This window comes from Crinia signifera, chromosome 2 (assembly GCF_055691185.1).
Source record: "Crinia signifera chromosome 2, ASM5569118v1, whole genome shotgun sequence".
NCBI classification, from domain to species: domain Eukaryota; kingdom Metazoa; phylum Chordata; class Amphibia; order Anura; family Myobatrachidae; genus Crinia; species Crinia signifera.
This window is the reverse complement of record NC_139218.1, coordinates 324,635,937-324,663,488: the sequence shown is the minus strand read 5'-3', so window position 1 is coordinate 324,663,488 and position 27,552 is coordinate 324,635,937. Positions and strand designations below refer to the sequence as shown.

The 27,552-nt window shown below is 45.2% G+C and overlaps 2 protein-coding genes across 2 annotated transcripts in view; both read left to right on the top strand.

Annotated features, from left to right (window-relative positions):
- LOC146057715 (retinol dehydrogenase 16-like) overlaps nucleotides 1-11,544 on the top strand; it is a 30,364-nt gene extending 18,820 nt beyond the window's left edge. The window contains exon 5 of the mRNA XM_083169308.1: nucleotides 11,232-11,544. Within this exon, the coding sequence (XP_083025434.1) occupies nucleotides 11,232-11,449 (218 nt within the window). The 3' untranslated portion in view covers nucleotides 11,450-11,544. The remainder of the gene's footprint in view (nucleotides 1-11,231) is intronic.
- Nucleotides 11,545-13,635: 2,091 nt separating this feature from the next.
- LOC146057714 (retinol dehydrogenase 7-like) overlaps nucleotides 13,636-27,552 on the top strand; it is a 61,683-nt gene continuing 47,766 nt past the window's right edge. The window contains exons 1-3 of the mRNA XM_083169307.1: nucleotides 13,636-13,741; nucleotides 23,073-23,412; nucleotides 25,606-25,864. Coding sequence (XP_083025433.1) covers nucleotides 23,100-23,412; nucleotides 25,606-25,864 — 572 coding nt within the window. The 5' untranslated portion in view covers nucleotides 13,636-13,741; nucleotides 23,073-23,099. The remainder of the gene's footprint in view (nucleotides 13,742-23,072; nucleotides 23,413-25,605; nucleotides 25,865-27,552) is intronic.

The following is a 27,552-nucleotide window of genomic DNA, read 5'->3' as shown; positions in this document are numbered from 1 at the left end:
TACAAGTTCCCATGGCTATATTAGCCCATGGAGGCTCCCACTTTTTTTTTTCACCTTCTTTATTCACCCCCTTTAACCTGTTTTTCCCCCACTATTTATCATGGAGATCGAAGAAGAGAAAAAAATAATAATAATAATAACAAAAGGGGAAAGAGGGGGAGGGAAAAAGTGGGGGTAGCAGGAATATAGGGAATATCTAACTCCTTATACCTATATTTCATAACTCACAATCTGATCTTATTAATTCACTTAATATTTACTTCCTATATGCCATTAAATCAGAGATATATATATATATATAAAAAAAAAAATATTAAAAAGGGGAGAAATTTCTTCTTTTCTTCCACTTCTCTCTCCCTTTTTCTTTCCTTTTTTCTTCCTAGGGGAAAATACATTTTCTCTTTCCTTTCCCCTTCATTCCCCCTAACAGTTCTTTATTGCAGTATCAGACTCGCTTATTTTTCTCCAACCAGTCTTCGGCTTCTTTAGGGTTTGTAAAGAAGTGAGTGTCATTGTCATATATAACACGTAGACGTGCAGGAAATATCATTGAATATTTTATGTTCAAATCACGTAAGCGTCTTTTGATTTGTATGAAGCTTGCTCTATTTCTTTGCACTTCTGTGGCAAAATCTGGGTAGAATGCCACTTTTTGGTTGTCATACATGATTACTCCTTTTTCCCGGGCCAGTCTCATGATGGTATCTCTGTCTTTATAATGTAGTAGCTTGGCTATTAAAGTTCTTTCTGGGGCTCCCGGGGGTAATGGTCTTGCTGGTATCCTGTGAGCTCTTGCTGAGTAAATGCTTCTTTTGGGAATATTTGCATAAGCCATTTTTCAATGAATTTTTCTGCATCTGCCCCGTCTACCCTTTCTGGCAGTCCAACTACAGTATACGGATGTTATTTCGCCTGGCTCTCCCTTCCATGTCCAGCAGTTTGGACTGGATATTTACAATTTGTTGGGAGAGACTCTCCACTTTTTTTGTTAAAGGGGCAGCCGTATCTTCTAGTTGAGAAATACGGAGTTCTGTTTCTTGCACCCTTTCCCTGATGCTCTGCATATCTTGTCTCAGTAGGGACACATCTGCTTGGACTTGGCCGATTTTTTCTGTTACCCTTTGCTCAGATGCGTTAATTGCCTGCAGAATTTGCTGGGTTGATTGCACTGTCTCAGTAATAGAGGTTTCCATCTCTGTACGGGAGGAGGGGGAGCTAGGTACACTCTGTGATGCCATTTTGGAAGTCTGAGTATTACGTGCGAATTTTTCTAGTTTTGCTGCTGTTGCTGTTGCGGAAGTTTTCCCCATAATTAAGGGAATAATAGGTTGATTTGAATATCCGATGAGGATGAGATAAATTAGGTCAGAAGGGTGCTACCTGGCTTATCTTTTAGCAATCATATACCAGAGGGTGATCCACTCTCCTGAAATGTCCCCGGATCTCCCCTTTTATACCACATGAATTTCACAATCAAGTAAATATATATCTCACCTCCTGCAATCTTGGTTTAAATCATTGACCATAAATATTACTCACAGTGTGAACAGGTGCCAGGATTACCCACTCAGATGGAGAGAGCTTCTCTGTAGTCAGGGCCTTACACACCCGAAATCACCACCACGGCCTGGACTCTTGCCTTGAGTCAGTGGTCATAGAATTTACTCACGATATGTGCAGGTACCAAAATTGCTCACTCAAGTAGAGGGGGCCTCTCCGCAGCCAGGGAAAGCCTCCTTGCTGACCCAAAAGAAAATAAAACTGCAACCACAACCGAGGGCATCAACAGCAGCCAAGACCGGATCCAGGAGGCAGCACTCTATCACCCCCTGAGGCTTTTAACTGGCATCAACAGCATGAGTACAGTTGCTGGGGAAGAGAGGCACTTATATAATATGTGCGAGTCCAACAGAAAGCACTCCTCCCTTCTGTCACCGCTTAGGGCTTCCTCCAGGGTCAACAGCGTAGAAACATATGCACCCGTAGTTTATATCAGGTATCTGAGCTTGCAGGCTCGGGGAGAGGCACAGCCTGTACCCAAAAAGAAGATGTTCTTTGCGCTGTGCGGTTACAGCCTCAATTGGATGTATGGAGAGCAGGTGCTGCTTAATTCAAGGAGCAGTTATCACACCTGGTATTTACGGGACTTAAAGCCTGGGGAGCAGCAGGGCTCAGGAGGGCAGCAGCCACATGCAGTATTCACCGCTCAGCGCTATCCCAGCACTGATCCAATGTATCCTCCTCCAACCCGATCCCCCAGTGTCAGGTTCTGCCGCATGCTGCGTCTCCCTCTCTCACCTTGGCCGTCCAGCAAGTGCAGGGCTGACTCAGCGGTTAGCGCGGTTAGCGCAGTCAGTCTCTAGGTATAGGAGAGACTTCTCCCCTGCTTCTCCGTCTCCTCTGCCTCCCCGCGCGTCCATCTGGCCGGAAATGTAGCCGCCACGTCAGCGGGGGATCGGGTCCATCTCTGAACTTATTCCCCGCACGCCGGGAAAGGATAGTAGGTTCCTGGTCTCGCTCACCGTCCTGGTCACCATCCAATGCAGGCTCAACCACCAGGCGACTGTCTCCACAGGTATCCGTTTTTTTGTTGCTATTTATTAGGGGAAAGGAAGAACTCTTTCTCAGGGAGTCAGGATGGAAGTTTTAGGATATTAAGTGGGAGCTACATGCAACGTGTAGCTGCTACTCCATACTCCTCCAAGCCACGCCCCGCCGGGCTGTGTCCAAATCTAACTCTCTCTTTACACGTTACATCAGCCCCACCTCCAGTGCAACATGGTTTTGTCCATTTGCAGACAAAATTTTTCCTGCAATTAGGCCCTATAACTGCAGATTAATTTGAGGCATCAATTATTCTCAAAGTTTTTGAATGTGAGCTTCTATCATGTCTAAATGTATCAATATAAATACCTTGCTTTTTATAAAATTGTGCAACCTTTTCTCAGTGCCAGATAAAGTGATGTGTCTCACAAAATAATGGATGCAAAGAAGCCTATTGTTGACCACAGCCAAAGAGCGAGGTTATTGATTCATTCGATGTTTCACAATACATTTCTGTGCAACTGCCAAAATAACCATTAGTATTGGAAGAAGTTAATCAGTAAAACTAGAATAAAGGCAGACCTTACTAATAAAAGTAATACGTTTATTCCAGAATTTACCAATTTTGCCACACTGCAAAACATTATAGATGCTCGCTGCAATGCGCACCTAGGACATTGACCTGTTTCTTCAGGTACCATATGTAATCTCTGAGCAGGTGATATATATATATATATATATATATATATATATATATATATATATATTTATATATATATATATATATATATATATATATATATATATATAAATGTCCAAGGTCCGGCACTCCCAGTGACCGCCAAATAACTGTGTCCGGTGCCCTCACAAATAAGCGAAATATGGGAAGGGAAGGTGCGGCACTCCGGATCAATAAGGTCAAATAAAGTCAGACAACAAGGTACTGATTTGACAACGTTTCAGTTGTATTAGCGAACTTTTTTCAAGTCATACATCCGGAGTGCCGCGCCTTCCCTTCCCATATATATAGTCTTTGGAAGTTTTTTAGAGAGCACTCACCAGGCCTTTAGTAGATATAGATAAAAGGTAAACTTTAATCCAACATCAATCACAGAAGATAAGTCGACGTTTCGGGCATCACAGTGCCCTTTGTCAAGACGTAAACAGATACTTGTGGGAGCAGCAGACCTGTTAATTGCTCTTCCCAGTCAGATATTTCAGGCTCTGTCTGATGTAGAGTTTTTCTGAGGGTATATTCCAAAAGCTGGGACTCTGCCCCTTTGATGAACACTAGTAGCTTGTCTCTACTTTTCCCAGAACTAGAGATATCAGCCTTCCAGCAGCTGGTTACTGCTCCAGCTCCATACACCTGGTATGTAGTTTTATATACTCGTTGGCAGATTGCTCAGCCTCCTGAACTCTGATCCCCTAGTCCCCAATACCATTTGGTAGGTGGGATTCTCTAGTTTTTAATTCCATTAAAATCTAAGAAATATTGTATATTTCCGGGAACTGGAGATATCTACAGTCAAGCAAGTTGTCCTCACACCAGAAAATTATGAATAATAAGCACACTCCACTATACACCCCTCCTCTGCATATTAAACATCCTCTACCACCCTGGAAGTTATGTATCAGCAGGGCCAGCGCCACCACTAGGCAAATCTAGGCATTTCCCCCCCCCCTGTGCTGCGGGGGTACCTGTCCTGCGGCTGTGTATATAAAGCTTGCGGCGGCGGCAGCGGGGGGTCCCTGCAGTCAACAAATAACAAGCGCTATCCGCCAGGCTATGCGGAAGCGCTTCTGTTGTGGAAACACTGGCCACAGTGTCACTGGCTTCCGCATAGCCAGGCGGATAGCGCTTGTTATTTCTTGACTATCCCCTACCCCGACTCGCCTGGGGCGCTCCGGTGCCTTGCACCGGCCCTGTGTATCAGGGCCCCTTCATTCAGCCCAATGCCCCCTTCTCCCACCCCATCTCCCACCATCTGTGCAGTAAAGGGGTTATTGGTGGAAATTACTGATCCAGGCCCTACATGCTGAGCGGTTGATATAATACCCCCCACCACCCGCGGGACATCAAAGCTGTTGACACCCTTGTATGTATATATATATATATATATATATATATATATGTATGTATGTATGTATATGTATGTATACTGTATGTGTGTGTATATATATGTATACACATATATATATATATATATATATATATATATATATATTTTTTTTTTTATTATTATTATTTATATACATTTGGTCTATCTATAATACTTTAACTGACCCGGCATATACTGGGTCACCTAAGTGCCCATCTCCATGCTTTGCTCCGCCCCTCTGGAAACCCCCTTCTGAAAATCCTGCGTTTGCCCCTGATATTGGACATCCTTTTCATATGTGAGTGAAGACAAAGCCTTTCCCTCTCAGTCACCAGAAGATCTGCATAAAATATTGTACAGTACAGATGTAGCCAAGCTTATCCATGCTGCAATGTGTGTGACTAGTGTGTCCGTGATGTATACAGTATGTACTTGCACATTCTGAAGCTGTATGAAAGATTGCTGGGTGCGACAATTCACAGCTCGGCGTGCTATGCAGAATAACGCAATGCGTAAGCCCATGTGTACACATCATGGCATGGATGAGACCGTACTTACGGACATGGTCCCAGTAGGCAGGGGGTGCGGCATCTTCCACAGTGGCCTGTGCGGGGGGTGGATGCTTGTTGACCTCTGCCCCCTCCTATGATGATGCAATTCAGCACATATTGCTTTTGTGTCTACTACTGTATGGGGTACATGGGGGAGTGGGGTTCTGTGCAGCAAGATTCTGGAGACTTGGCTAATTTTCAGGCGGGGGGGGGGGGGCAGGGAGGCCATCTCAATAGAGTAGGCATATATAGGTAAGACTGACTAAATCTGTACCTATGCAGAGGACATAGACAGTTGCTATGTCTGAATGTAATGTTGTATATGCAAATGTTAACAGTGTGACAATGGATTGCCCAGTACACACGTTGCGATTTTAGCTATTATCGGCGGGGATATGGTCACTGAGCGACCATATCCCCATGTGTACGGGGCGACTGTTACCAGGAGCACGCTCCCGCTATCAGCCCTGGGATGGTTGCTCGTTGCAGGACCATCAGTCTTGCAAGTAAGGGGGTACGGCGTGGTACGGAGTACCTGTAAGAAATATGTTGCAGGTACGCAGTACCACTTACCCCTGATCCACTGTCATTTCTATTTTCATTTTAAGTCTAAATATAATGCATCCGCAGCCCGCCCATCCAGCGTTATGATTGGTGCTGTATGCAGGTACCGGCTACTGCTGATTTAGCCTGTCACACCAACAGGCATCAGCGGCGCCGACAGCATGAAGAGTAAGCTCCACAATTGTAAGCATAAGCTGCCCGGCTCTCCCCCAAGCAAGAGCCAACCCACCCCCAGTCATTCCCTGTTCCTCATTCCCTGGGTGACATTTAATAAAATGTGATTTTTTCCCGCACATTTACAAAGTGCGAATTATCGCACAAAAAATTAGATATCCGGCCCTTTGCGCACCCTATTAAATGGACAATTTGATGAAAAAATGCGATAACGACATTTTGTTTACTAATTATCGCAAAAAAAAAAATCGGACTCTATTAAATGTCACCCCCGTCTCCTGATGCCATGCCATTATTGTCATTTAGTCACTCCTCTAGCTTTGTGTGACCATGCCCCCTCATGGCACATGGCCACACCCATTTTTGGTGGATGCTATCAGTACCACCAAGAAAAAAATTGTACTTGCAGTACTGAGGAGCAATGCTCCTGTGACCAGCGGCTTCCCCCCAGCAATCAGCTGTTTCCCCCGGCAGTGTCTCCTTTTCTATGGCCGCTGATAAAAAAGGGACACTGAGCAATATATTGCTCAGCAATAAATTACTCTGTGTGTTCGTAGCTTATGAAGGTCTCCTGCGTGCTGGCCATATTGGATTCTGGGCACTGTTTCACCTGGCTGCTGTACTGCTCATTTACTGCTATTTTGAGGAAAGAACCTCTTCATATGGTGATGGGGGTTCCCCTCCCAAAAGCAGCTGCAGATGAGGCGTATAGAGCCATCGGGGCTCACATGAGAGCTGAAACTGGAATTCCCTGAAAACATGCATTTATATAATATGTCACAACCACATTGGCGGAAATGTACTAAGATGGGAGTTCTGTTGAAGATGTGATGTTGCCCATAGCAACCAATCAAATTGTAGTTTTTATTTATTAGCACCTTCTAACTAAAAGATAATAGATAGAATCTGATTGGCTGCTATGGGCAACCTCCCATCTTCAACAGAACTTCCATTTAGTAAATTTACCCCAGAGTGTCTAAAGCTGTGTACACACGGTACAATATGCTGAGCGACCATATTGCCAGTGATTTGTTTGTGCTGCAGCGATAAATCGCCGGGTGCACGCTCCTGTGTTCAGCCTTCTAATGGTCACTGGTCACAGGAGCTTGCTCCTGCGATCAGCTGTTTCCCTCTGTGGCTCCCCCGGCAGAGTCTCCTGTTTATCAGCAACCATCTCTGGTCGCTGGTGAAAACGGGACACTGAGCAATATATTGCACCCTGTGTACACAGCTTAAAAATTAAATAAAATAAAATAAAAGAGCAACATTGTTATCAACTGCTGAAAAGACCCAGAATGAGAGACATTGCAGACAGGTGATGTACTATTGATCTTCATACTGTAAATGAGTGTCATATGATTATCTGTCTTTAGATTATTTGTAGCCTTGAGATAGATGTAGCAGCTGTATTTGTTTAAAGCTGCATTCACCCCACCTACTGATTGTACTCATAGCCCCTGATGGTTATATTTCTACCGGCACCTATCCCACTGGTCCTCCCCGCAGCTGCAATCAAGAGAGGTTTTTTTGTTCACAAACTGTTTCCCCCTCTTCCTTTGCAAAGTGTCAATCATCATTAGTTTGCTGATTATGTATCCCTTTTCCCATGGCCTCCCACTCTAGATCCCCTTTAAGGATATCCATGCTTTAGCAAAGGGAATTAAGCAGGGTTGTCTACCTGACCCTCTCTTTCAGGGAGAAAATGCTCTGTTCCTGGGCTTCCCTGGTAATCTATGATTGATATCACCTGTGGGGAGCTAGGAAATTGATAATCAGAATCAGAATCAACTTTATTGGCCATGTGTGCTTGCGCACACTAGGAATTTTTTGTGGATTACAGTGCAGCATCAAGCAGGGATGAAAAGGGGGGAGACATTACATATATTATATAAAGACATTACAAGCATTTAATTTCTAGCTACGACTATGGTGGTCAGGTCGCCAAGTAGGGACACGTTGTTTGGCTGTTGATATTGGGATTGCATTCGCTTTGATTGGATTGTTCAGGTGATGGATGGCTAACGGAAAGAAGCTTCTTGTGGATCTGGACGTTTTGACGGGGATGGACCTGAACCGTCTTCTGGATGGTAGGATGTCGAACAGGTTGTGACCAGGATGCAGCTTGTCGTTTGCGATCTTCTCAGCACATTTCCTTACCCTGGTTGAGAACAGATCCCTTATCGGGGGGAGGTCGATCCCTATGATCCTTTCCGCAGTCTTCACTACCCTCTGCAGTTTTTGTTTGTCGTTCTCGCTTGCGCCACCGTACCAGGTTGTGATCGAGGAACATAAGACAGACTCCACAATGGCGGTGTAGAATACGCACAGCAGCTCCTGTGGGATGTTGAATTTCCTGAGTTGCCTCAGGAAGAACAGGCGCTGTTGGGCCTTTTTGATGTTTGTGGTTATGTTTAATCCCCATCTTAGGTCACTGGACATGGTTGTCCCTAGGAATTTGAAGGAATCAACCTGCGACACCACTGCGTTGGCTATTGTTAGCGGGGCTAGTGCATTTGGTTTTTTCCTGTAGTCGACCACCATCTTAACTGTTTTGGTGGGGTTTAGATCGAGGTTGTTGCTGCTGCACCACTGTGTCAGCTTCTCCACTGCATGCCTGTACGCGGTCTCGTCACCATCCTTGATTAGGTGTTTCACCACAGGTGATGGTAATCATACATTACCAGGGAAGTCCAGGAACAGAGCATTGTCTCCCTTATGGAGAGGGTCAGGTAGGCAACCCTGGAATTAAGTTATTTGGATTTAACCATCCGTGCTCAGTCATGGATATCCTTTAAACCTTGACTTGAGAAACATATAAACATAGAATATGACAGCAGATAAGAACCATTTGGCCCATCTAGTCTGCCCCTTTGTTATCCTTCAGGTAATCTCAACCCTTTTTGATCCTTATTTCTATGTAGGGATATTCATGTGCCTATCCCAAGCATGTTTAAATTATTCTACTGACTTAACCTCTACCACCTCTGATGGGAGGCTATTCCACTTATCCACTACCCTTTCTGTGAAGTATTTTTTCTAACATTTGCCCTGAACCTACCTCCTCCAGTTTCAGTGCATGTTCTCATGTTCTATTACTTACTTTCCTGTGAAGAGAATGTATCTATGTTAAAACCCTTGATATATTTGAAGATTTCTATCATGTCCCCCCTTTCCCTTCTCTGCTCCAAACTATACATGTTAAGATCTTTTAGTCTTTCCATTTCCAGGTACGTTTTGTGATGTAGGCCATGCACCATTTTAGTTGCCCTTCTTTGTACAGTCTCTAATGTATTTATATCCTTCTAAAGATATGGTCTCCAGAACTGGACACAGTATTCCAGATGAGGCCGTACCAATGACCTATAAAGTGGCATTATTACTTCTTTTTTTCAGCTACTGATTCATCTTGCAATGCAACCAAGCATCTGACTAGCCTTCCTCATTGCTTTGCTACATTGCTTCCCTGCCTTTAAGTCACTTGAAGTAGTGACTCCTAGATCTCTTTCCTCCTCAGCAGTTTCCATTATAGTACCCTTGATAGTATATTGAGCTTTTGGGTTTTTGAGTCCCAAGTGCATAATTTTTTAGCATCAAACTGTAGTTGCTATGCTCTTGACCAATTTTAAAGTTTACCAAGATCATCAGTCATTTGATTTACCCCTCCTGGTGTGTCTACTCTGTTGCATATCTTTGTGTCATCTGCAAAAAGGCATACTTTCCCTTCAATACCATTTGCAATGTCACTAACAAAGATATTAAAGAGCACTGGTCCAAGTACAGATCCCTGGGGTACTCCACTGGTAACATGTCCCTCCATAGAATTCACTCCATTTACTACAACTGTCTGTTTTCTATCCTGCAACCAGTTGCTTATCCATTCATTTGTTTTATAATCCAACCCCACACTTTCAAGTTTATTTAGCACTCTGCGATGTGGGGGGGACAGTGTCAAATACCTTACTAAAGTCTAGATATGCCACATCTACAGCCCCCTTCATCTATTATTTTGGTCACGGAGTCAAAAAAGTTAATAAGATTTGTTTGGCATGATCTCCCTGTAGTAAAACCATGCTGTTTTGGATCCTGTAAGTTGTTTAATTTAAGATATTCCAATATTCTTTATTTTAATAGTGTTTCCATTAATTTCCCTACTACTGATGTAAGACTCACTGGTCTGTAGTTACTTGCTTCTTCTTTGCTTCCACTTTTGTGCAGTGGAACTATATTTGCTCTTTTCCAGTCCTCTAGAACTGTACCTGTATCTAGTGACTGGTTGAATAAATCTGTTAATGGCGCTACCAGCACATCTTTTAGTTCTTTTAGTATCCTTGGATGTATTCCGTCTGGTCCCATTGATTTATCAACTTTCAGTCTTGAGAGTTCTGTTAGGACTTTCTTCTTGGTAAATGTACTTCCATCTACATTATTTTTATGAATGTCCTTGCAACTTAACTGTGGTCCCTTCCCTTCTCCTTCTATAGTAAATACGGAGCACAAATTATTATTTAGATGATCTGCAATTGCCTTGTCTCCCTTCACCAAATTCTCAGTTTCTGTCCGAAGTCTTATTATTCCTCCATTTGATTTTCTCCTTCCCCTTTATACTTAAAAAAAAGTTTTGCTTCCTTTAGCTACTGACTGAGCCATTTTCTCCTCAGCTTGTGCCTTGGCATGCCTGATCACTTTCCTAGCCTCCTTGCGTCTGGCAAGATACACTTCTTTGTCATTATTATTTTGAGTCTGCTTGTATGTCCTAAAGGCCATCTTTTCTGCTTTTACACTAGTTGATACCCTTTAGTAAACCTCACTGGCTTCCTTTTCCTGGTGCTTTTCTTAACCCTTTTGATACAAAGGTCCGTTGCCTTTAGTATTGCACTTTTTAATTTATTCCACCTCTTCTGCACTCCTTTCAAGTTCCTCCAATCCTCTAATGAATCGCTTAAACATCTCCCCATTTTTGCAAAGTCAGCCTTCCTAAAATTCGACACCTTAGTTTTTGTGTGACTGGAGTTGGATCCTGCCTTGATACTAAACCATACTGCTTGATGATCACTGGATCCTAGGTTCCACAGGTTGAGGACTGTGTTTAGAAACCATTGCCTTAACCAACAAAGCCTCAGAAAAAAATAGTTACTGTATATGGAGTTGCTCCCAAGGCTCCAATTACCTGGAGGAGCACATTAGAAAACTATGCAGTGGGCATTAGTGCAGCTCTAAGAGGGAGATAAAATATATAATGACAATAAAATATTATTTTGTTATGTAATAACTAATAGTTTATTGTTTGTATCCTTAGATTGCAGTACTATTGATCTCAGTATGTTGACATCCAGCTCGAAGTTGCACCTGGTGTCAGACTCCATGGAACATGCGCTGACAGCTGTGTACCCCAAGACGCGTTATTCTGCAGGCTGGGATGCCAAACTCCTTTATCTTCCTCTCTCTTACTTACCTACTGCAATTACAGATTTTATTTTTAGTACAGTGTATCCCAAGCCATCACGGAGTGCTTAGGCGCCTCGCTTCACAATAAATATGCCCTTAGCCATTCTACCTGTTTTACTATTAGGGCAACACTGTAATACAAAATAAATATGTGTTTCCATACATTCTACTGGTATACCTTGTTTTTTGCTACCAATGTCAAAACCACTGATCTCCAACTGAAGAGAGAAGCGGTTTTGAGGATGCTTTGTCCTTTGATCAATCCTGAACACCAATACAAGTAAAGAGAAACAAGAATGCAGCGCTAACAAATAATTAAATAATAAAGATCGGATCTCCTTTACAATTTTATTCACTAAAACATGTAATAAATTTACTAAAGGCAAATATTTCCATATGACAAATTTTGCAAATAAAAATGACAATCCACCCTGTAATAACGTTGTTTTCAAAGGAAGTCCGTTCCTATATGCCCCTGGGTAACTCCCTAATAAAAGTTGCAAAATAAGGTCAGTGAGCTGGTATAATTACCTTCCATTCAACATCATTTGTGCGGATAGTGTCCCAGTTCTCTCACCTACAGGTGATGGCTTGGAGGTCCTGGCTGGCAAAAGGACTCAAATGCAGATTGCAGAAGCCAAAGTTCATTCCAAATAGGGGTAGATGAGTGCAAAAATGTTGATTCCTTGGCAGGTAAGGCGGGAGAGGGCGACTTACCGGCACCCCGCTCTGGTCAACGAAATAATGTAAACATGACGACATAGTTTGTGGCAATTAAAATGGTCACAGCTTTATTTCACAAATCCATAATCCTAACCAAACACTTTTGCAGGGCAAGGGATAGAACGGGGAGGGGTCTGCTCTGTTCCTGCTAATGTGGTACCCCTGGGACGTGTCCGTTCCACCGCCGTGGGTACGCGACCACGCCCCCTACCAAATTGGTACCGCCTGGGCCATGCCAGTCACCACCATGTGACTCACGTGAACACGCCCCTTACACGCTATGGGCCGTGCCAGCCGCCGTCATGTGACTCACGTGAACACGCCCCTTACCATTATGGGATCTGCTACCATCCGCACCTCACCCTACCTGGCACACAACCCGTATGGCCCCTGCCGTATTAATGCTGGAACCAGGCGCGCGGCCGCCTAATGGTGAGTATGCGAGACATTCTGTAACTCCCCTACATTTCCTGCCTTGTGCACCTCTCCCTCCCCGCAATACTGTGACAACATTCTTATTCAAGCATCTTATACACCGTAATGACAATGACAACCAAAGCCAACATTACAATTACACTCATAGCCAATATAGCCTTCATATACAACATAATTCTTCAAGTATGCAAATAATATATATATATATATATATATATATATATATATATATATATTTCCTTTTTATTTTTTTTTTTTGATTATTCATAATTTTTTTTAATTATTTTTTTAATTGAATTCATTTTTTTTTTTATTTTATTTTTTTAAACACAACATTTTGACGTGACAACTACAACATTTTTAAACATGTCCAATACAAGATTTACAACCTGACACCTGTGAAGTGCCTTTCCCCGGCTTTTACCCAAACAACTGGGCTTGTCTCTGTCCTAGCTGGGTGATGAGTGAGCTCAGCCCCCCTGCTCTCTGCTTTTAACCCTGCTGCTGCTCACGTCCCCCTCAATTAACCCTGTCTCTTCTCACTGGCCCTCTTCCTGGCTATGTGACAAGAAGGGGACCGGCCACCCTGGCTGCTGCCTCCCCCCGATCCCCCGAACCCAGGTTTCCCGCCGTTGACCTGCAGGGTGCCTAACGCCCCATCCCCTTATCCTGCTCCGGGGGCCATTTTGGCCCCCTGCGCTCCCTTAAGGCGGTAGAGGGCGACTTACCGGCACCCCGCTCTGGTCAACTCAGAAGCTTATGCAGGAATGTGATGGAGAGTGAGCCTGCTGTCTCATGGTTTAGGGCTAGTCTGCTTGTTCATACAGGTACAGATGAAAAATACTGTTACGACCAGTGGCGACTCCTACCTTTTTGGGAAGGTTTCGAAGAACAAGAATAGACTGCATACCTCCCAACTTTGTCAGTTAAGGATTTGTACTGCGATCAGATCTGAATAAGGGCCACTGTCACACTAATCACTGAGCAACTAACATCTTACTCCCAGTGTTAGAAAAAACTTCAAGCTGTCATTTCTTGGCTTTGTCAGTTTGCATATGTGATATGGAGTCCAAGGTACAGTGCATGAGCAGTACTATATCTGCCTAATCCGACCTCCCTTTACCCTGCCCACTGCCTCACACACCTCCACCATCCAGCACAAAACACTGTGGGAAGAATAAAGCAGGAGTAGTCAGTGTGACGGTAAGAGCCCCTTTATATGTACAATATGTATTTGTTTTAACTGGGTTAGATGTATAGATTTAAATGCAGTGTTTGTGTTAGCAAGGAACAAAAAAGGTTACGGGTGGCGCTTAAAGCACAAGCAAGCAACGATGATAAAATTAATATTGAATTTATTTTGAGCAGCATAAAATTTAAAGTTAGCCTAAATAACACCTTCCGGGGGGTAATAGAATAACAATAAAAATATACAGAAATCATTATAAACCATATAAGCAATCACTCACTGCTGAGAAATATATTGTTTTCCGCAATAGACAAACTTCATTACCCAACTTCAGTTGGTTTAGATCCTTAGTTACAACACCTGAGAGTATTTTTGTATATGATGATGGCAAGACTGTCCACAAATAAATTCCTCTGAGCGCTTAGTTGAAGTAGTTGGGAACTCAGTCAGTGTCTCACTCCCATTTTAACTTCACCTGGTTATACCAATGCGCAGGTGCATCTCCTTTCATATTCCTCAATTATAAGAGGGAGCCTGCAGGCAGCTCTACCTGTGTACTAGATGCCAACTGAAATTGTTGGAGGAGTGTGGGCAGGGCCGGCTCTACCACTAGGCAGCTTTAGGCAGCTGCCTAGGGTGCCAGGATCTAGGGGGGCGCCACCAAGTCTGCCCATCAAAAAATAAAGGATGTCTGTGAGGATCCTTGTTGTACTTAATGCAGGCGGTTGCTGTGGAACCTCTACGACCTCACCTCCATACTTTCTCTTGAGGCATACTTCCCTATTTTGCTTCCCTCTCTTCCTGTACTCTGTTGTGGGTGGTAAAGGGGAGGGTGCTGGGGGCCTCCAGAGAAAGCAGTCTTGCCCACCTACCTGGGGGGCTGGGAGGACCACTCAATTTTGGGAGGCTCCCTGCTATTCCAGAATGTTAATCAAGTATGCATTAATGGGTTGGAAAATGGTTATTGGTGGCAGTGGGGGGGGGGGGGGGGGGAGGCAGTAGGCTGGAGTTTTGCCTAGGGTGCTGAGAAGCCTTACACCGGCCCTGAGTGTGGGACAGTGAATAAAAGTAGCCAGCATAAAAGGGTGGACGCTCGGCTCTTGAGGGTATCGGGTAGCCAGCTGGCAGCGGGAGACACACAGCAATGTCCTCACCCATAGGCTGGATGGCAGATGCAGCACAGCAGGGATGGTACTAGGGTGACCAACTCATCCCTTTAATCTGGGACACATATTAATTACACAGGTTCTGTGGCAGTTTAAAACCAGGTGAAATGGAGTCTTGAGGTGTGACAGTTTAAAACCAGGTGAAAGCCAGCCACAGAACCTGTGTAATTAATATGTGTCCCGGATTAAATGGATGAGTTGGTCACCCTAGATGGTACGCACTTCACTCCAATTCCAGTGTGTGTCGGGGAGTGTAGGAGCCAATGCTTGGACGCATAGGCGCCGATTCTGTGGGTGCTTAAGGGCTTGAGCACCCACAGAACTTCAAGAGCACCCACTGGCCGCCCCCTAGTCCCGCTTGCCGCTGCAGGTAGTACTAGTGCTGTGCACTGCCACGGCTGGCTGCAGTGCTGAATCTAAAACAAATCAAACCAGCACCACCTAACCTGCCGCGGCTGCTCTACTTTTGTTCCGCCTGGCCCTGCCTGTGCAGTAGGGTGGCCAATCCGGGATCGGGATCGGCGGGATCCCGGGATTTGGCCCTAAAAAGTCTGGGATTTCAATCCCGGGATTGGAGTATCCAATCCCGGGATTTCGGTATTAGACTGCGCATGCGCAGTCTAATACCGGGCAGCGTCTGAACACTCGCTCAGACGCTGCCCGACTGTTCCAGACCCCTGCGTGCGGCCTCAGCCCACAGCCCCACACTGCTGTCAGTGTCACTCCTCCTGGCCGCCCGCCCCCACCTCTTCTCCTGCGCCGGCCAGCCCGCCCCTTCACCGACGCCGGCCCGCCCGCGCCTTCCTCCCGGCTGCAGTGCTGATATGAGGAGGTGCACGAGCCCGACGGCACCGTGCACCTCAGAACCCACACCACTCCCGGCCGCCCGCCTGCCAATGTAAGTAAATCTGCGGGTCGGCCGGTGTGGGGGTGGGTATAGGGCACATGCCAGCAAACTAAGGATGCCAATCCCAGGATCCCGGGAATCCCGGGATTGAGCATTTTTCAATCCCGGGATTGAAAAAAATGCCCCGGGATTGGCATCCCTACTGTGCAGTCCACACTCCGCACACTCTTTTACGCGACGCGTGTCATGTGTCACACGCTCACTGACGCTATCTCCAACCTCCCGGCTCCCTCTCCTCCGCGCACGAAGACAGCGTGCCCAGCCACCTGCAGACCAGTGAGAGGAGGAGGCAGCAGCAGCAGGCAGCTTACCGGACCCCCAACAGCATCAAAGTGAGTCCACCACTCCTGTGACCTGTCAGTCGTTAAATATGAGCGGAGCAGGGCCGGTGCAAGGTTTCTTGGCGCCCTAGGCAAAATGTCTGTCAACTCCCCCCCCCCCCCGCACCTCACCTACACTAAATAGGTGGCATAGATAATGCAGGGGGGTAGTAAGATGGCATAGAGAGGCACAGGGTGGCAGGGAGGAGATTAAGAAAAAGCAAGGTGGTAGAAAGGGGACAGAGAGAAGTAGGGAGGAGATAGAAAGGCGCAGGCCGGTACAGAGAGGATAGAGTAGGGTGGGGTGATAGTGAGGAAATAGACACTGGGTGGCCGGGAGGGAATAGAGAGATGTGGGAGATAGACACAGTGAGTTAGGGAGGGAATATAATCACAGGTACCCCAGTACATTTGAAGGTGCTATACTGTATATCACAAAATAGCATTTTACCTCAGGCCGGGACAGTGAAGTGAGGTGTTACTGCACACCGCTGCTGACACCTTCTCCTGGTGAGTCCCGCTGCTGACACCTTCTCCCCGCGGCTCCTGTTACTGGCTGGCTCCTTCTCCATGCGGGTCCCACTGCTGGCTGGCTCCTTCTCCTCGCGGGTCCCACTGCTGGCTGGCTCCTTCTCCCCATGGGTCCCGCTGCTGGCTGCTTTTTCCCGGGGCCTGCGCTGCTCCGGGCTGTCATTCGGAGGCAGGAAAGGGGCGGGTCTCAGCCTGTGATTGGCGGCCGGAGACGCCCTGGATCTATGTGAGGACTGAGGAGAGAGACGCCAGCTCTGACCGGACACTCATGGCCTGATCCCCCGGCCCGCAACGTGGGGGCGCTGGCTGCTTCACTGACTGCTCCTGCCTGGGTACACGCCACACGAAGACAACTGGAGGATTACCCCCGGCCTCCAGTGGCTGGCGCCCTAGGCAGCTGCCTAAAGCTGCCTAGTGGTAGCGCCGGCCCTGGAGCGGAGGCTGAGCCTGAGGTGTGTGTGTGTCATATGATTCACCTCACCTGTACTTGCATATGCTCAGCTCCAAAGTAGTGGTGGCTCAGGGATGGACTGGCCGCAGGACTATTGGGGGCTGCAACCTGGGGGAGTTCACAGCCACAGGCACCCTGCTGTCACTGGTTAGTCTGTCAGTATGTTCAAGCAGATTTATTAAATTTTTTGGACTTCATTAATAGAGCTGCTTTTACATAGGAAGCGCATTTGGATGCACTATTCTCCAATTACATTGTAGTTAATGCCTAATAACAAAGGAGTTTTCTGCAGAAAAATTAAATCATCCTATAATCATGGGCACCAGGAGATCACATGTGTCTGATGTGCATCTGTGCTGTAGTGTGTAAAAAGGCGGACTCTGCTGCTGCAATATGTAAAAAGGGGGACTCTGCTGCCGTAATTTGAATATTGGAGACAACTCTGCTGCGTAATATAAATTGGTATTATGTTATGGCCATGCCCCTTCCCCATGAAGCCACTCCCCTATAGTTTTGGCTTGAGCACCCACCAGCAAAACGATAAATCATCACCTATGCTTAGACGCATTTTGCCGCACTCTGGGTGTTTTTTTTCAACAGGAATCAGTGTTTGTATTAGCTCTGCTTTGTGTAAAATACTGAACCTGGTGCACTTTGTTTTATGTCCAACATTTTTACCGTCCAACCAGTAAGGAACAAACTTTCAGCAAAATTTCATAAGAAATACGAGGCTGGATTGAAGGGTAATGCCTCCATTGCTATAAGTTTTTATTTGTTAATGCACTTTTTTTTTGCACATGATAACTCAGTTTATCCTCTATGTCAGTGGTAGCCAACCCTAGCCTACGAGAGCTACCAACAGTTCACATTTTCCAGACAACCTAGCTGCTGCACAGCTGCACTCATTAATCACTGACACATTTTAAAAGATACACAGATGGTGCTAATTAGCTCACTTGTGATTCTGTGAGGAGACCTGCAAAACATGCACTGTTGGTAGCTCTCGAGGACTAGGGTTGGCTACCCCAGCTCTATGTCATACACTTTTCACTTTTCAACAACTTTGCACGCATGTGAACACTTGACAAGTTGGGCAAACCCATCGGAGAAGAAAGCTGGTTCTTGTTGGCGACACCAGGACAGAATGTTGAAGTAAAGTGTTGACCATTAAGGTGCTCTTCATCTTTGGGCAGCGGTGAAAGTCACAGGGTGCAAGGTTGGGGCTGTACGATGGGTGTAGCAGAACCTCTTTGAACTGCAGGCGCTGCAACCCTCGGTACTTGTGTATTATCACCCTGATGGGTCCTTACAATGTTAAATGTCCCCCCCCCCCCCATTGTCAACGATACCCCCAGTATCAACGATAACCCGAAGCGTGGTGAACGCTGCGAGCCCGCGAGGGGCGGCGGTACGCTTCCTCCGACCTTTTCATGCCCCCACAATCCACGTCGGCGTGGAGTTGATTTAAATAGTGTGGCGAGCGGAATACATGTAAAGTAATACGCATCCCCTCGCGGGCTCGCCACACTATCTAGAATCAACTCGACGCCGACATGGATAGTGGGGGTATGAAAAGGTCGGAGGACGCGTACCGCCGCCCCTCGCGGGCTCGCTGCGCTCGCCATGCTTCGGGTTGCCGTTGATACTGGGGGTGCGTTGACAATGGGGGGGCATTTAACATTGTAAGCACCCATCAGGGTGCTTGTACAATTAAAAAACGCATTGCATTGCATGCATCGTATGCCGCTATATGGCATGCAATGCGATGAGATGCCCTACGATGCACATCGTGGGCACCATGATAATACACAAGTACCCAACCCTCTGCCCAAAGATGAAAGATCACCTTAAGGGTCAACGCTTTAACCCTGGCGACGAGGTGAAAGCTGCCGTTCAGTCCTGGTGTTGACAACAACCACCAACTTTTTTCTCATACGGGTTTGCCCGTTGAAAGGGATGGGGACTACGTTGAAAAGTTTATAGTGTATTACTTGAAGGATAAACTGAGTTATCATGTACAAAGAAAAGTGTTCAAATAGGTTTGCAAATAAAAACACTTAGCATGGCTACATCTGTACCCTACATATACGGTAAGTGGTGCTATATAAAGTGTATGAGCAAAATGTAATGCCGTTTGAGGGAAAACCATGACTTGTAAGTGATTGCCCCTTTAAAAAAATGCACAAGTTCAGCAGGCATCCCACACTTCCGCCAAACTCGGGCAGCATTACATTATGCCCATAGTGTCTCAATTACACTGTGCCAGACATTAATAGATAGCTCGGGTGCAGAACCGGAGAAACAGGGCACGGCAGAGCAGTACTTTGTAGAGAATATACAGTAGTTTCCTTTTGCGGGGTATTGCAACCATGTCATCAGGAAGAGAGTACAATTAGATAATGAATAGGGTGACAAAAAAGTAAAAACAGAAAAAAATGGTTGTTTGGTATATCCTGAAACAAAAAGAGACTTATAACACTGCTCATCTTTATCTGATCCCAAGTCATGTTCTTTACAAATTCTGAAATGTTCTTATTGTTTGATTTATTCCAACTTCTTGTATACAGTCGGCTTTTTTATTGTAGTACTAACAAGATGACAGAGATTCATTGTTATCATATATATATATATATATATGTCTAGTGTCCGTCAGTCTCCGAAACACTGCCATCTGCTGGTAGAGAGTGAAACTACATCTCTTTATCACACATACACTACCACAGAAGGTAGAATAATATCATTTGAAGCATTAGCTTCCTGCAGGCTTACTAGTCAGTAATATTTACAATTTGTACAAATAAAAATGTATGTTTAATAAAAAAACCAAAATGAATGGGGTGTAACATATATCTCCACCACGTGTAATTACACGTTGGTTGAGCCAGAGGCAGGTACATGTGACTACTCTGTCCTACAGTCGGTTTTGTGCCAACCTGGGAAGCTCAAACCGCCTCAGCCGAATGCAAAAGCAATTATATAAGCATAGTGCACTGTGTGAATGCTGGCATACACCGTTTCACAGTGCTGGGAATATAAGGTAAGCCACATTCACTCTCTGTAATTTCTTACTCATGATGGGGTAGTAGCCCACAAATGTTGAAGTACAGTAAATACTGTATATTATCTATAGAGTCCTGCAGTGCCGTGGTTCTACAACTGGGGTATATAATAGAGATGTGCAGTTTGGTTCCACTGAAATCTGAATCAACCCAAATGGTGTGTATTCAAATCCTATATATATTCCATATAGATCAAAGTAGAGTGTTAAGGGAGCAGAGAGGCCTGTAAGGAGAAAGTTACAGTAGACAAGATCTTTGGAGAGTAATAAAGTGGAAAGCTCCTAACTGCTGTATTACAGGCTGTGTTAGTGAAAATTACAGTTAGGGGCTGGTTGGTACGTAATTTTTGTCTCTCCACTTTATCACTTTCCCAGGCATTGTAGTACTAAACACCTGCACCCAGAAAGAATCAGTGAGTATTCAATAGATTTGGTGGCATTCTGGTAGAGGAAGAGTCTAATATAAGCAATGTAGGGGAGCTCAGATGACTGTGGGTGGTGAAAACGAGTTACACCCAAGCAGCAAAGTCGGGGAACAGAAAAGATGGTGTATGTGCTGACAGTAGATTGGATTGTAGATAATGAGTTCAGCTTTGGCCATGTTAAGTTTGTTAAAGAATAAGTACATCCAGGAGAAGATGTACCAAGCACTTGCTGTCACCAAATGTATGCCGTCGGCCAACGTGCACGCTCGGCGCCGCATAGCAGATGACGCCAATCTATCAGCGTCCACAGACGGAAGTATCGCAAGATCACATATATTACCACTGCAACATATAAACAATAATAAAAGTAAAATAAACCAAATACCAAATTAACATATAATATATATATATATATATATATATATATATATATACACACATGGACGACACCCGTCTCGCCCAACACACACACCCCCCCCCCCCCCCTTCACACACACACACCACTCCATGCGAATGGCCTGGGGACATTGTAGATCGCAGTGGACCAGCACATGCACACAAAAGACCATGCGAATGTGCAGTCCATCAACCATCGGAACGTCCGAACAAATCAAAATGACCCCCATAGTTTGGAGTATAGAGGGGAAAGGGGGACATGATAGAAATGTCCAAATTTATCAAGGGGATTTTTTAACAAGGTCCAGGAGGCATCACTAGGAATTTTTTGTGGATTTACAGTGCAGCATTAAGCAGGGATGAAGGGGGGGGGGGGAGAAGGCATTACATACATTTCATTAAGACATTACATGTGGGGAACACATGTCCACCGAGTTGCACAGCGCCTAGGCAGCCATCAGCAGCGCCACTGGTCACTGCTACAGCCAGGTAGGTAACATTAAGCAGAGGCAGTACAGTTATCACACAGGGAACACATACCCACCAAGCTGAACAGTGCCTAGGCAGCCATCAGCGGTGCCACTGGTCGCTGAAACAGCCAGGTAGGTAAAAATACAAGCAGACAGTACAGTTATCACACAGGGAATATTTTTGACTGATCTGCACAGCTCCTAGGCAGCCATCAGCGGCGCCATCTTGATCATGCTGCTCAAAGGCAGCAGTAATAATAATATTTGTATTTATGAACCACTTTTCTTCCAAAGCTGACACACCCTGCCAGCTTGTTGCTGGCAGGGTGTGCAATCAGTGAAGGAACAGCATACAGGCTTTGCATACAGTGGGGGTAGAGGTATATGATGAAGATCATGGTAAAGAAACAGTAAAACAAAGAGTAATATATAGCTTTCCTCAGCTCAGAGGCAGAGACAGATAGTAATTTGGGAAAAGCAAAATAAAATGTGGCAGTGTTTTGGTTTATGTCCAAATCCAGTCCAAACTCCAGTTCTAACTCATTGCTTGCTTTAGATGACTTGCTTCAGATGATGATGCCAGACAAGCCTTGGCCAGGCTTCTCCAAATTTCCCATTTTAAAGGAAAGTTAGGTCAGCTGGTACAGGGGGAGGGGTTGGTGTTTGCACACATTGCTCAGCTTATCTGATTAAAGGTGGGGGATGTTGTAGGCTCCCAGTAGCAAAACACATTTCCATTGCAGACTGTTCTTTTAAATGAAAAGCATCAGGTTTTGGAAAATGGCATTCATGTACCTGTACAGAGGAGATGAGAGATGGTTTGAAAACTTCATTCCAGTTCTAACTCATTGCTTGCTTTAGATGACTTGCTTCAGATGATGATGCCAGACAAGCCTGACATATGTGGCAGACCCTGCAACGGCTTGGGGGAGTGGCAACAGCGGGGTCTGTGGTGGGCGCTGCTGGTTGAACTGACAGGTGACCCAGGCACCAGTGAGCACTGAGCTGGTCCCACCCTGTACATATCTAATAAGCGGAGACTCAGTGCAGTGCATATTGAATGAGTGTGTCCCTGCCCCGTGCATATGTAATGAGCGGGTACTGCTCATTACATATGCATGGGGCGGGGACCTGCTTATTGAATATGCACTGCGCTGGGTCCATGCTCATTAGATATGCATGGAGCAGGACCAGCTCAGCGCTCACTGCTGCCTGGGTCACCTGTCAGCTCAGCCAGTGGCGCCCATAGTACATCACCTCTACCCTTTTTTGGGGGGGCCATTTTTTTTGGCAGGGGGGGAGAGGAATTTCTAGCTACGACACTGTGTATAATACAAGTGTGACTACAACTGCGACATTTTCATTCAGCAACAGGCTACTGTCACTGAGGAGGAGCAGATAGTGTAGGCAGAGTCTCCATGCGCAGTCTAGCATCTCCTACAATGCTGACCATGCAACAGCATACTGTAGGTAGCATTCATGGGACTTATGATATCCTAATCAAAAAATGCTCAAACAGGACATATGGGTATCAATGGTGCATGTATTAGCAATTCCAAGAAAGATTGGAAACTAATTTTAATTTATACATTGTTTCCCTTATCTTGTTATATTTTAACAGTTGCAGTGATACATAGTTGTCTTCATCATGTGGCTCCCTGTGCTGGTGGTGTTGGCTCTCATCCTCCTATACAGATGGTACAGGCAGAGTCAGATACTGGAGAACCTCACAGATAAATATGTCTTCATCACCGGCTGTGACACTGGATTTGGGAACCTGCTGGCGAAGCAGCTGGACAAACGTGGAATGAAGGTTCTGGCTGCCTGTCTGACGGAGACAGGAGCTGAGAACCTGAAGAAGGAGACCTCCAGCAGAGTACAGACAGTAATACTGGATGTTTCTGATGGCAAAAGCGTAAGCTCTGCTGCCAAGTGGGTATCTAGTATTGTTGGAGACAGAGGTGAGTTCAATGTCTTGTTTTTTTTATGCATACAAAAATCAAAGATTGAAAATCCAGTAACAAGTTACAACAGTTGTAGTAACAGCTATTCAGTTAATCTCTGAAAGCTTCAACAACAAACTGAAAATCTAGATTTGTCATTTGAATCTAGAGGTAGATTTGTATCTGGAGATAGAGAATGCTACATATACTGTATATTTTAATGGGTTTTTGAATCTCAAGCAATTATTTTATTTCATATCACTGAAATTCCATTAGGAGCTCTCCAATCAATTGTATGTACATTACTCACATGCAATGGTGTAACTATCATGGGTGCAGAGGATGCAGCTGCTATGGGGCATGGGTTGCCTCTAGGGCCCATAGCTCTCCCTGAATCTGTTTACACTCCACTTCTTCTAGAAAAAGGCCCTCACCACAGCCCACCATCCGCCACCATCGCCCACTGTAGGCAGGAGCCCAATGCAAACACTTTCACCCCTGTACCTCGATGCCACCAGAGATCTGACCCACCGTCTACCCCTGCTCAGCAGACCTGACACCCTCTCTCCTCCTGCAACTGCACCATGTGGGAAATAGAGGAGCTAGGCTGCTCCTATTCCCGTGCAGGGATAATTCGTTAGTGCCTCCAACTGGGTGGCGCCATGGGCAAGTTCTGCTCAGTTTGCTTAGTGTTTCACGTGGATTTTCCCGAACACCGTCCTGTCCTTCCCCTGTACCTGAATCCGCAGGCCTCCCTCATGAAACCCTGCAGGCTTCAGCACACCCTACAGATTGGTGAGTGCACGAGGAGCCCTATATCCACCTACCCCAAGTGTGTGACCCCATGGCACATCCTATGTATGTGTAACCCCCTGTACCCAACTACCCCTGTGTTTGTGTGGGTGTGTGGGTGTGTGTGTGTGTGTGTGTGTGTGTGTGTGTGTGTGAAACCTTGCACCCCTACAACCTTCCTCTGTGTAACACCCCTACTGGTGTGTGTGTGTGTGTGTGTGTGTGTGTGTGTGTGTGTGTGTGTGTGTGAAACCTTGCACCCCTACAACCTTCCTCTGTGTAACACCCCTACTGGTGTGTGTGTGTGTGTGTGTGTGTGTGTGTCACCCCCTTCTGATGTTTATGTGACCACTTTACCCCCTTAATCCATGGTATGTGACTCCTTGTTCCACCTATCTCTGTGTGTGCCACCTTTTACCCACATACCCCGTTCCCTTAGAACCCCCTCATCCCCATAGTGTGACCCATGTACCTCCTATCCCAGTGTGTGTGTTTGTGTAAGAAAGAGAGACCTTGTCCCCCCCTACCCCCTTATCGCGTGTGTGTGTGTGTGTGTGTGTGTGTGTGTGTGTGTGTGTGTGTGTGTGTGTGTGTGAAGCACTTTGTCCCATCTCCCATATCCCTGTGTGTGTGTGTGTGTCACCCTGTACATGATTACATCTATACTTCTATGAGTTTGTTTCTAACATCTTGTACCCTCCTAAAGCTCCTCCCATACATGACATTGTGTACACCCCCTTTGTGTGACACCCTGACACCATGTACCTCCCACCCCAGTATGAGTGCCTTTGTCAAGCTTTTTATCCTCACACCACTGATGTGTGTCACTTTGGGCCTTATTCTAATTCACTCTTTCTGACAAAATCCTTCTTAGATGGACAAAACCATGTGCACTAAAGGTGGGGCAGATGTAACTTGTGCAGAGAGAATTAGATTTCCGTGTGGTTTTACTTCAAAGTGAGATCTATATTGCAGTGTAAATAAAGCAGCCAGTATTTACCCTGCACAGAAACAAAATAACTCACCCAAATCTAATTATCTCTGCGCATTTTACATCTGCCCCTCCGCAGTGCACCTGGTTTTTTCCATCTAAGAAGGATTTTGTCAGAAAGAGTGAACTAGAATAAGGCCCTTTGTACCTCACTGCTTTGTAGAAGGAGGGCCCTTTCAAATGTTTCCTATGGGGCCCACAAATGATGGGCATTGTAAAGTTTAGAAATGGATTTATTGGAGTGTGGTATACTAATGCTTTACAATTCAACATTATTGTCAACTGTGTGAATGTTGACAATATGACTGCATCCCAGTTTTATGATATGTAATTGCTGCATCCCCCCCCCCTTTTTTTTTAAATGTTCTTATTTTACATACTGTATATAGATGACTGACCTACTGTATTTCTCAATGGTTTTTTTTTAGGACTCTGGGGTTTGGTTAATAATGCTGGAATTGCCGGTCCAGTTGCTCCGAATGGGTGGCTGATAAAGAATGATTTTATACAGGTGATAAATGTGAATTTGCTGGGGATGATTGATGTGACACTGACACTGCTGCCGCTGGTCAGGAGAGCCCATGGAAGGATCGTTAATGTTGCCAGTATTCTAGGCAGAGTGGCTCTTGTTGCAGGAGGTTACAATATCTCCAAGTATGGCGTGGAAGCCTTCTCTGACACACTCAGGTAACTCCAGTTATGCACAATATATACTAACACATGCATACTTAAAACAGGATGCATATTCTGCACCACTAATGTATATTGACAAGGACTATGTTGAATCTAGAATGACTATGCAATGTTTTGGCACAGTTTAATGCTACTTAAAGCATTGTAACAGTGGGCCTTATTCTAGTTCAATCTTTCTGACAAATTACTTCTTAGATGGAAAAAACCATGTGCACTGCAGGTGGGGCAGATGTTACTTGTGCAGAGAGAATTAAATTTGGGTGGGGTTTTACTTCAAAGTGAGATCTATATTGCAGTGTAAAAATAAAGCAGCGGTATTTACACTGCACAGAAACAAAATTACTCACCGAAATCTAATTCTCTCTGCCCCCGCCTGCAGTGCACATGGTTTTGTCCATCTAAGAAGAATTATTTTGTCAGAAAGAGTGAACTAGAATAAGGCCCAGTGTGAGCATATATATTGCCCACATGCTTAAAGTGATGGAAGTAGCATTACAACCATGGAGGTTATTCTGGTTGGTGCGTAAATTTCCGAATTCTTTCGGAGCGGACCGCACGCCACGCTGTGCGGACATCGTACGAAGAAACGTCGCATTCGGACGGACTCACTCTTTAAGAAGAGGGCGTGTTTTTACGGACGACATCCAAACCTTGCGTGTGTGGTGGACACACACATATTCTGCACGGTCTTACAGCGTCTGCACGGTCTTACAGCGCAGAAGGGATGGGAACCTGCCCGTACGCACCGATGCGGTGTATTTCCGCAAAACATACTACTATCATCGGAACTCATACATCACACACATGACACACTTATGCAATTAGGCTATCTCATTAAAAAGGGATTGTTTTTAATGGTCATCTATTATTTTTCGAATTGATCATTAAACACATTACAGTACTACAACTTTAGATTAACCCTTACATCATGCAACGTTCCAAACATTCTTTCTTGCCCCTTTACGCCCATGTGTTATGTATGCATGTATCATAAATTATTCTTAAAATGCAAACAAACACATACACACCAACACACTATCTACATCTTTACATTACCCTTCACCCAGCCGTGCTTTCAGCATATATTTGTGTGTTTAGTAATGGTCCATTTAGGCTGCAATGGTTCCAATTGAAGCAATGAAAAGAGTGTAATTAATGAGTAATGATTAGAGGAGTGGATTGTATTGTGTTCAGCTGACTGTGGTTCAGGTGCGGCCGTACTAATTGGGCGATCCGAATGCCTAGCGCATGACCGAGTGGTGTCCGCAAAGTGAAACTTGCTTATGAAGACCGCATATTTCCTGGCTGTTGGTTCGTTTGCAGTCGGTGTTCTATCCGAATGCACGCCTACCACAATTAGTGCACTCCCTCGTGTACGCCCATGTTTACGCCCAGTTTAGCCCACTTTGAAACTACGCCCCTGTGTAGTTCCGAATGACGCCCATATTACACCCATATTTCACGAGTGAATGCGGTGCACATTTCTGTACGGTATTAGTGAGAACGAGTACGGAGACCGTGCGTGGCACATGCGCATAGCGTTGCCCACAAATGCGCAGACGGCTAAAAAACGCCATCCAAAAGAATTCGGAAATTTACGCATCGATCAGAATAAGGCCCCATGTTGGGATACTGGTGCTAGTATTCTGTTTTCGACATAGTCACTTTCAAAGTGACTACTG